The sequence below is a fragment of the Biomphalaria glabrata genome, chromosome 8, assembly GCF_947242115.1.
Source record: "Biomphalaria glabrata chromosome 8, xgBioGlab47.1, whole genome shotgun sequence".
Taxonomy (NCBI): Eukaryota; Metazoa; Mollusca; class Gastropoda; family Planorbidae; genus Biomphalaria; species Biomphalaria glabrata.
In genome coordinates, this window is record NC_074718.1 from 38,152,883 (window position 1) to 38,164,488 (window position 11,606).

At 36.6% G+C, this 11,606-nt stretch overlaps 1 protein-coding gene across 1 annotated transcript; it reads left to right on the forward strand.

Moving 5' to 3' along the window:
* Nucleotides 1–1,176: 1,176 nt before the first annotated feature.
* On the forward strand, nucleotides 1,177–10,633 carry LOC106078123 (neuronal acetylcholine receptor subunit alpha-6-like). Its single transcript, XM_056039377.1, has 7 exons — nucleotides 1,177–1,185; nucleotides 1,642–1,772; nucleotides 2,397–2,514; nucleotides 4,588–4,746; nucleotides 4,901–5,030; nucleotides 8,925–9,094; nucleotides 10,039–10,633. Exons 1-7 carry the CDS (start codon nucleotides 1,177–1,179, stop codon nucleotides 10,354–10,356), a joined length of 1,035 nt encoding a protein of 344 aa, XP_055895352.1. The 3' UTR covers nucleotides 10,357–10,633.
* Nucleotides 10,634–11,606: the final 973 nt, after the last annotated feature.

An 11,606-nucleotide genomic window follows, 5' to 3' on the forward strand; every position in this document is an offset into this window, starting at 1 on the left:
AAGTTGCGTCTCTGTCATAGAAAGAATTTCTAACACTTCCCCTATATTGATAGAGCTTTGTACAACAAACGGAAGAGCCTAGCAATTGTGCTAAAAGTGGCATAAAATTATCCAATGTATACTTTTTGAATACATAACTTAAGATAACTTGAAGTAATTTATTATATTATGTACACTTGATAGGACAACAAACGCTAGCTATAACTAGTTTACCGTGCTTAGATCTCCAAGACATGGATTTATATTTGGACTGCATTGTGGGAAGCGTGGTCGAGAGGCTAAGTATGCTTGAACTTGGCTTAGCTTGGCTACCTATGATTCGACACCCCACTCGAGCAGAGTTCTGTTTACTGTGCGCTTAAAGCGTAACCTAAAGGCAGCACGGAAAACCTTTTCCCAGATACCCCCCTCCACCCACTGGTCCAGAAATGAGATTGGACCATAGCGCTATATAAAAGCATTATTATTATCTGAGCAAGCACTTAATTAGAATTAGTGGCATTGATAAGTAGTCATTCTTGCCTACTGCTATTAGAGCATGGAATGGGTAAAAATGTTTGTAAAATGTTTTACATGTTTCGGATGTTCCTTCAGAGTTGAAGATAGTTTACTTCCAAGTCCAAACCTCCCGGAGGATGACGGGGGATGGGAGCGGGTAGGATTTGAACCCTTGACCGTCAATAAATCCGAACGACAGTCCAGCGCGCAAACCGCACAACCAGGCAGCCAATGGGTTGATTGAATCAGCCAGGAAAACCAACGAGTTGGCAGATTTTAAGTCGCTGATTAACATACATGACTAAATTGATACATATTACGCTTAGGACGTAATAATTTCTCTTTTGAAGTAACGTCTGTAAATTATAAGATAAGATAAGATAAGATGTACCTAATTTATTCTACTGGTGTCATTTCAGTATGTATTTAACCATGGCTAAAGTCGCTACGCATATTGTCATCCTCCTGGTCTTAGACGTCCAATGTCAAAGTTATCAGGAAACTGTGACGCTACTTGAGGACAAGCTGAACCCTGAGAGCTACCGTCCCGAGGTTAGGCCCCAGAGAAACCAGTCCAGCATTATGGAAGTCGTGGTTCAATTCGCTCTCTTGTCCATCGTGGGCATCGACGACTTGGCTCAGAGTTTTACCTGCAACGGATATTTTGTTTTTGGTTGGATGGATGAGGTATGGACATACGTGCGGATGTTAAATACAGGCATGCATACGTAATGGGCTCAATATAAACAAACATAAGAAATATACCAAATAGAGACATACAAACGAAAAATACTGTGCTTAAATATTTAGGATCGGCTATACTTGAGGGATAGCGCGAAAGCATTTAATCGATTCGCGAAATACGCTCAATAAACATATAAATGAAATCTTCGTCATAAGACATACCCAAGAAAAGCGGTTCTCAAACTCAAAGCACCTCTTCAAGCTACGTAGATTCCAACAACTAAAGGCCTACTGTTTTATTATTGACCTCTGATATATTATTAAATATAATTACACAAAAACTTTTTTGATGAGATTTTGATTTACATGTTGAGATGGCTGAGTAGATTTCTCCTTTCCTTTCAACAAAATTCGTTTAAAAAAAAGCCTCGTGGCATAAAAATTATTTTTTATTAACAGATCATTGCCTGGGATCCGAACAAATACAACGGAGAACAAACTATTCACCCGTACCCTGGATCAGTCTGGAGACCAAGAGTTATTTTGATGAACACTTTAGACAAGAGAGATGTGTTTGCTGACGACATGGCGTGAGATTCTCTTATTTGTAGAATCATATCGGCATTAATGGGTTTTAAAATGTATTAATTAACAAGTAAATTATTTTTAAAAAAGTGCTAAAAATGAAATGTAGAAAAAAAGCTTATGTAAGGGAAAGAACCGCACACTTTTTTCACATATATCAATACTGCAAGATTATTCTAAATTTTCTATATAAAACAAAATTAATTAATTACTTCTAATTAATAAAAAAAAATTGGTACATTTTTGTATTGATTAATGTGTTGTCATCAAAGGTGAATAACTGTTTAAAGTTTTAACTTGATCCGAGAATGACAAATGGGAGAAATAGCATCTACAAGATTCCATCCAGACAGACCAAGTGAGTTAATATAAGCTTTGTAATAATATTATAAAAAAAAAAGGCTGATCTGACTAAATTATCATATCGACTTAATAAATATTCTGGGTTATAAAAAAAGGGGAGGAGGGAGAAATGTTTGATTTTAACTTAAGCCTAACTAGATGATTATATGGAGAGAGGAAATATTTATTTCGCCATGAATGATATTACATATCTTATTTACAATTATTTTAAGTATTTATCAGGGTAAAAAAGAACTAGATCTATGGGCAAACTTTTTTTTCCACAGGCCATTTCTGGTCAAGAGCAGCGGTCTTGTGATGTGGGCGCCAGGGAGCCTGTTTACAGTTTCCTGTGAGCTTGTCATGGACAACTATCCATTTGATGAACATAATTGTTCAATAGTGGTTAGTAAATGACTGTCTTAATGTATGATTTGACTTTAAACATAGTACACTATCTCAAAAACCTTTTTTTTTAAGTTTCATTTAAAACTTTATCTTTCTTGTTCCTATTCAGTATTGATGTACTTGTTCCAGATCAGTTCATGAGCACTTTGCTGATTACGAACTTCGCTGATTGCGGGTATAGTTTCCCAGAATGCCTCTACCAAACAAATCAAATCTTAACCCAGATTTTCGAAAGAAATCTCGTCTCAGCGTATGGTGTTAGCGCACATTTTTTCCTAATTACTTTTTCTTAGAAAAACAAATACGCCTCTTATCCGCGTATATGAAGTGTTGTAGAACTGAGCTGCCTGGTTGTGGGGTATTCTCTACGTACAGTCGTCACTATGGCACCAAGTTAGAATTTGGCCGTCCTACTAGCTGTTCATGTTAAGACATAATTATCTTCATTTATAAAGGAGCAATCGAAACGTCAAATCAGACATCGGTGGTCATGATACTTAACTTCCTACTCTGCATTTCACTTCTGCAAAATCACTTCTTCCCATGCTGTTCTGGTCAGCGTCCCAATGCCAGATTTTCTGCCACTTAGTTTTTATTAACTTGTTTTAAATTTACCGAACTTAGAAGAACAGTAAGTACAATATGCTGTACCCCAAGGACCAGTTCTAGGCATAATGCTATTTACTTTGTACGCCTATCCTCTGAACGATGTTTTCAAGAGAGCCAATATTTCATGCCACTTCTTCGTCGATGATTCGCAACTGTATATCAGTTCGAAGTCCAGCAACCAAAAGTTGTGTCGTGAACACAGAAATGGCCAACAATAAACTTCAGACGAATGAGGATAAGATTGAAGTTAATCAATTCGGAACTTATGCTTACACGCCCTTGGTTCCCTGTGAGTGCATGAATCAATAGCATGGTAGCTCTACGTTGTCATCAGTGCATTTATAATTTATATGGATGAAATAACCTAGTACTTAGTGAACTGAGCAATCTGTAAATCCATGTCTCTCAGAGAGATCCGTGAATTATATCTCATTAAGTAGCGACAATCTCTTCCATCAAAACTGATAGAGATTCCAGTACACAAACAAAAGGTTTTGATCTCACTCCCCATAGAACGCTGACTGCGTTGAATTAAGAGCAGCTTTTCAAAATAAGTTTTGTTCGCCTTTTAATGTATGATTTATTTTTGACCAGTTCATAAAGCGCGTTGGGCATAAAGCATGATTCTAGACATAAAAATTAAAAATATTTTTAAATATTACTAAATAATTATAAAGCATAGTCTTACACTTGTATATATATACTGTCTATAGAATGTGAATATACACTTTTTACCAGGGATTTACTAGTTTTATGGGCATTTGAGGTAATAGAGAAAAAGCTGCTGTCCGCCGGGGTTTCTGTAAGTTTTTTTTCCCTTCTGCGACAACGGCTTTTCTTTGGGCCTCAAATGTGTGTCTTCGTGTGAGTTATCCGCCAGCTAGTTTCCTTTATGCCAATGACGGAAAAAAGAGCCTAAATCGATCCTTACTGTGCTTCCTGGGGTGGGCGCACCTCTGTTACGGCGTCCTCATCCATGTGCGCCAACAAAAGTATCGCCTTTGGCATGCGGTCCCATGCGGGATAAGTGTCCGACTCAGCGCAGCAGCCAAATGGTATGTGGTATTGCTATATTGTACACATGGCCTCCATGGGCCTAGCCAGGTGGGGGGGTGGGGGTGGGGATTTTCATTTCGGGGGGGGGGGGGTGAGCCCCAAAACACACACCCTGGCTACGCCCATGCCGGCCTCCATAGAACATGGTTGTATACCTCACTATAAAATTACACTTGAAATCCTACACAATAAATGCTGCGCACTGTCAACACTCCCTATGGCCTCCTAATGTTTTCCAGCGTAATTTAAATCAACCACGAACCAGTAAACAAACAAACGAGAAACGTTTACGTCACAATTCACACGATGAACGTCACAAACTTATGATTGAATGATTGAATCAATCAAATATTGTTTGGACTTTCCATTCTCACTTAACTGCGTAATCTTCTCACTTCTGCACAGATGAAGTCTATGACCTATACATACAACCAGTTGAGATTCACTAACCTTCAGAAACCTGTCATCACTAAATACTTCAGCAACACTACCGAATGGGATCTAAAAGCCATCCAGTTTGACATCCCGACCAATTTAAGAGCGGATACTAATGCAGAGTTCTGTGTAGGTTGCATTCTATTTCTATGTCTAAATGAAATAGACAAGAAGAACTTGTTTGTCGCAGGAACATCCGATGTACAAATGTTTCACCCCTCCACCTCATCCTCTTTCTCCCAGTTTTCTTCTAATCATTGCTGTATAATTTATGTCTCCACAGATCAGTATGTCTTTAAGGAGACGGCCATATTTTCTACTTTTCAATGTCGTACTTCCGGTCGTTTTCTTGTCCTTTCTGAATATTTTAGTCTTCGCCATTCCCGGAAATTCAGGGGAGAAAATCTCTTACGGTAAGGTGAACATCATAGACAGATATATATATCATTATCATCATCATCAAACTCCATTAGAGTGAAGGCTTGAGAGGCTCAAATCCTCTCTTGCAAAAGCCCTGGACAGAAACCCTGCTGTCTTGCGTAGTGCATAAATGTCGCAATACAGGTCGAGAATTTTGGGTTTCCCAGACCTGTCGAGACGGAGATCAGCAAGTCTGGGGCAGTCAAACAGAATATGAGGCACGGTTTCCTCTTCTTCCCCGCAGCGGGGGCACCGTGAATCAAAATTATGCCAAATCCGCGAGAAATATGAGCCAACAGGACAGTGGCCTGTCCTGCACTGTGCTATAATAGCTTGCTCAGGCCTGGACAGCCTCCACCACGATGAAGTGCGGTCAGGGCGCCTCATGCGCTCCCAGACTCCACGGGCTTTTTGGGACTTGTCCCAGCACTCAAACCACTTTTTATATAGACATATATATAGTCATATATATCATAGACATATATATATATATATATATATATATATATATATATATATATATATATATATATATATATATATATATATATATATATATATATATATATGTCTGGTGAACATATATAGATCCATCACTTTATTTATCTCAGCGTTTCAAATGTCATGCTCAATGCACATTCAAAGATCAAACTAGGGCATTTCAACTTTATCAAAGTTTAAGAACATGTTTTGAGTTTGACTTTGAATTATTTATTTATTCATGTTCATATTTTTCCTTTTTTTTTTTCACAGTAAAAATGGGGAAATTATTCCAAGCTTCATTTATAATGCAATCAGTGCTATCCACTCATCTATGTTATAAAGAAGCTATAATGTTTTGAAATTTAAAAGTTCGAATGGCACTTTATCAATTAAATAACTGGAGGGCTACGTTATATTTAGTGATGACAACATTGTACACATCGTCTGATGTGAGCGTGACTGTGAGAGAGAGGGTTGGGAGTGTCAGATGGCAAGCCTTTGAACCCCCCCCCTCCCAGACTAGGCTAAGGGACGCCTTAGTCATGATGATATAACATACCACATGACGTACAAATAGGGCTACCAGACGTCCGGCAAAAAGAGGCTATGTCCTCCTTTTTGGGATTGTGTCCGGCTGGCATTGGCCTAAAGTGTAAAAATGTCTGGCTTTTTTCACAATTGGGTCTCATCCATCAAACGGGTTTGTTTCTTCCTATCTCTGGATTAACTGCACAAACTCACCCATAGACAGGACTGTTACACCAACAAGGGGACAATTTATTTGACAGCCTCCTTCTTGAACAGGTGTTTGCTTGTTTAAAAATGTTAAAAAAAAATAATTTCAAATAAACCAAGATCTTCTAGTGTTGTTGTTTTTTTTTTCATTCTGAGACATAATAATAAAATGGAAAAGGAGTTTCTGCTGATCAGCATTCAGTGGGTACAAAAGGGACATAACCCTCCAGTGAAAGCTACTTTTCTCGTAATCTACAATAGGAAAAAATGTATTGCTTTTAGAGATCCACAAGTTCCTTTAGTGCTAATGATGTGCGATTGGAAAAATACTGTCTGAGAAATAGACTACTAAATATAGTAAAGTTCTACAGCCTTAGAAATTCTTCATCCTGGAACAAAATTTCCATGGTTTCATCAAATAGTGCAATCTAAGTTTTTAAAGTTTTCATATTCTTGTGTTTTTTTTTCATGTGTCCTTTGTAAGGCTTTATCCTCCTTCTTGTCCTCCTCTGGAAGTGCTTGTGTCTGCTGCTAACCCTAAGTACACACAAAATGTAATGCAATCGATTGATAGCAGCGTGTTGAAGGATGGACCGTGGATTTGTTATATGGATTAGTGAAAATGAAGATTAGCGCATGGACAATTTTTCAATTTTATTCCAATTGTTAGGAACCTAACATAACGGAATTCGAATTAATCTTTTTTTTTTAAATAACGACAAAGAAGAAAAAACAACTTTGAAGACAAATTCGATTTGAACGGAACTTCGAGTTAATGCGAGTTTGAATTATATGAACTCCATTTTGTATGTAAATACGCCAAATACGCCGTCCTTTCTATTATTGTCATTGTTCATAATGATAGCAGACGATGCAAAAAAAGAGTACAAAATTACCCGAGATGCATTAGTTGCCCTGAAAATGCGTCAACCTAAAAAGGTTGATTGTTTAATTGCCGGTTTTAAGCCTCTAGAAACCGAAATAACTGCCACATTGGTTTGAAAAGGGTGTTTCATACTTTTTGAGTTCCACATAATGTCGTGGACAAGCCGTATATTAAGTTAATATATATTAATAATATATTAAGTTCTCTTTTAAAATAAATGAATGCTATTGTAAAATCTGTTGTGGAGACCACTTCCGATATGTGGATGTAATCCAATGGGACCTCAAAGCAATGGAAATAGATGTTGACTTCTTCGACGACATAGCCCAAGACCTTAATATGTGGAGAGAGGTGGTGACAAAGGTCATTTTAGGAAACATAAAGACAATCTTGCAGAAATTCTGAACCATAATCTTCAAATACAAAAACAAAATTTAATAAAATACTCAGAAAGACACAAAGATAAAGGCACATTCCTCATCCCATATGCTAGGACAAATTAGAGCACGGAATGGGTTGCCTGAGCTAGCCAGGAAAACCAGTGACTTGGCAGAATTTAAGTCATTGGTTAATATGCATGACTGAATGCATGACGCGTAGGACGTAATCATCTTCTTTTTTGAAGTAACGTCTTTATTATATAAGATAAGAAGATAAGTGCAAGAATAAAACCTAGGTACAACCACCACCAATAACAAGCTAAAATGGATTAAACACCGTTAAAATGTTTACACCATAATTCATTAACGATTCATCTATCTTAAAAAGCAAAGAAAATTTAATGTAGTCAAAACTTGTTGAATACAGCAACCATCATCAGTCTAATTAACTTTGCCATCACCTGCTGGTATGGTAATACTTTACTGGAATAAAGACATCGACAAAATATATCAATTTAAAAAAGGCATCGTATATCATTCAAACACAACTACCATTTGATGACCTTTTTCATGAAAGATGCCTTTTTCAAAACACACACTTGCAAGACAACCTGCACCCATTAAACCGTTGTTCCATCAGACCTGGACGAAGTGGTCGTTTTCTCCCCATTAAAACTAAAACAGAAAGTTTTTTTTTTTTTTAAACTTTATTCCACTTTCAGTCAAGGTGTCGTAAGATGACCGTGTCGTCACCGAGATGGACAAAGAAACCTAATTCGATAAAGCGCTGGTTTTGTGTGTGTGAGAGTGTGTATGTGTTTCGTGTGTGAATGATTTTCGTGTTTGCATTTATATTGTTATTGTTATTATAGTTATGCTGGGGTGGACTATTGTAGTGAAACAGAATTTCCATTTATTTGGACCAATAAAATGATCTCATTTAAAGCAAAACCACGTGACATAATGATCATAGCTATTGGCTGAAACAAAAATTTTCATATTTAACCGTTGAAATAGGCAGTGATGTAACAACCGTGAGGCAAAGAGGTTCATTGTGGGGATTCATTGTGGGAGTTCATTGCGGGGGCTCATTGCGCCCGTGATTATGATCATTAAGGGCCCACTGTGGCTCTTGAAAAAAAAAAAAAAGACTTGTGTAAGACAGTAACTGCACATGAATACCTTTTTGTAGATGAACTGATATATATGCATGAAGGATGACTCATCTTTGGATTACGATTACAAGAGGAGAGGGGGACACTATCAGATTGGTAAACCCTGGTTTACGCTACTGGAAATAGGCTAGGCTTTATTGTTGTATGTTTTAGACATCAATATTTTGTTATCTCTATAGACCTGCCTAACCTAACCTTCATAATTTCTATTGTCTGGATTATGTCAAGGTATTACGGTCCTTCTGGCATTGTCTGTCTTCCTGAGCACGGTTGGCGGGATGCTGCCAAGGACCGGCACAGTTCCCAAGCTCACCACCTACCTGTTCACTCTGCTCATCATCTCCACCCTCACTGTTGTGGACAGCATCATTATTGTTTTCATTCACCATATGGAAGAGGTAAGCGCACTCTCTAGTTGGCCTTCAACGTTCAGTTCTAAATCGGCCTACGACTTGTCTTTATCTTTCATTCTTCTCTGTGCCAACCCACCATACAGAATTGACAAATATTCCTTGCAAGGAAGGTTGTCGTAAAATCTTTTAATTTCGAGCTAGTGGGTTGTATGATAGGCCATACTTTAAAAATTGAACCGTAGTCGTGTTCTATAACAAACTGCATTGTCTCGTTAGAGGTAGCCTTGTGTCATTGAAATTACATTTGTTTCATAAATATTTTTTTTTTTATTTTAAAGGGTTAAATAATAAAAGAAAAAAAAGTTAATGTTACACACGTGTTAGTCCATAATTTTTTTTATTTGTAAATCCAAAAATCCAAAACAAGTGATCAAAGATTATTTTCTTCTACAAATCAGTCTGTCAAAAGATTACAATGGTCTCATACTTATTAGTTGATTCATTATCAAATGTAGTGACCTAGTTTAGTTTAGAGATTATGTTAGTTTTGTAAATATATTGTGCATAGTTTTTAGAGTCCTTAAAAGTAGTGACGTAGTCAGACGAATGACGTTTCAGAATACGGAGACATGAAGGAGAACAAGATGGCTAGGGCTGAGAGAAAGAAGGAGATTGATAATAAAACGACGAATAGGGAGACAAGACGAGCATTCTATATGTAAATAAATACATCAGTTGAATTCTTCAGAAGTCTAAAGTATATCATTGTTCATTGTAATGTCCCTTGGTTAGTTTAGACTAGTGTCTAAGTGTAGTATCGTTAGATTTAGACAAATACAAGATCCTAGCCAAGACACAAATGCGAATATGATTTACATGTGATTTTAATTATTTGTTTTAATGTACTGTGTGACTAGGACTGGCCCACGTACAGATAACACAAACTCCATTCGATTGTTTGTTTTTTCTTTTTAATTTTAAACCTCTAGAAAGAACAACAACACCAGAAAGCCAAAAGTAACTTTCTAAGGGCATTAAACCGATTTACAGCTGTAAGACGAGTGGTCTCCCCTGGAATTACCTCACCCAAAAAACAAGATCTAAGTGAAAAAACACAAGGTGGCCACACGGCCACACCAGACAGCAAGAAACCAAACAGTGACGATAGCAATGGACATTTAAAAGGCCACAGCAAAAATGGATACAAAGTCATTGGTAACCACATGGACCTGGTATCCTTTATCGTGTTCCTAGTGATCTGGTTAGCTGTAACAATTAATTTTGTAGTCAACATAGCTACGAAATAAACCTTTATTAGACATCACTATTCACGTTACAGGGTCCTATTGCTTTTTAATACAATTTACAATGCTTATCTCATTTTTAATACATTCTATTTAAAAACATGTTTGGTCGACTTTTCTGTTAAATAATCTTATCATCTTATATTATACAGACGTTACTTCAAAAAAGAAGATGATTACGTTCCTTACTGGCTCAGGCAACCCATTTCATGCTCTAATAGCACTAGGAAAGAAGGAGTATTTGTACAAATTAGTCCTAGCATATGGGACGAGGAATGTGCCTTTGTGTCTCTCTGAGTATTTAAAGATTATGGTTCAGTGTTTTATGTATAATTGCTACTTTACTTTGAAGTCTTCTGTCCTGAAGGCTTTCTAAATTTAGTGATTTTACTAAAGGTGTTACTCTAGTGAGTCTAGTCAAATGTGAATATTCGTTTATGAATCTCACTGCTCTATTAAGTATCTGTTCCAGTTTCTTAATGTTTTCTTGAGTTGAGGAGTCCCAAACAGGATGCATATTCTATTATTGGCCTAACCAAGGTTAAGTTAAATAACATTTTATTTTTATGTTCTTATTTGATTCATAGAAATTTCTTTTAATAAAACCCAATGCTTTATTTGATATTTTCATCAGTATGGGGATTCCATGACAGTTTTCAGTGGTTTCATGAATAAGATAAGTGGAATTTATTTGTTTAAGCTACTCTTAGTAACTGACATTTTTCTGGGTGGAAAGACATGCTCCAATTTGATTCCCATTTCTGTAATTCATCTACTCTTTGATGAGATTTTCTAAAATGACAGGTAGGTCTACAATTATTAAATGTTCAAAACCCCAAATTTTAAAGAGACCTTCAATTTGACCTACTAGACTTATTTTGGAATGAAACCCTAAAGGTGTGGCTAAAAGTAAATATCAAATCTCATTTAGTTCATTAACAAGCTGAACAATAAAAAAATTTTGGGCCTACAAATAGTATTACTAATGTCTAAAAGCATGCCAGATTTTAGAAGAAAGAAATTGAGAGCTTGCAAATCTAATTTCTTATTTTCGCTCCTTTAAAAAAATGATTATACCAATATTGGCCAAAAAAAAAAAAGGTTATTTTTTTATTCTGTGGAGGGTTTAAAGCCCTGGGTTGATGCACTGCCGTAAAAAAAGAAAAATGGAACAGGAGCTGCATTTATATATTACAAAAAAAGTGGACACTTCTTAACCAAGACAGTGTTGCCAACCTAACATTTAAATTTTA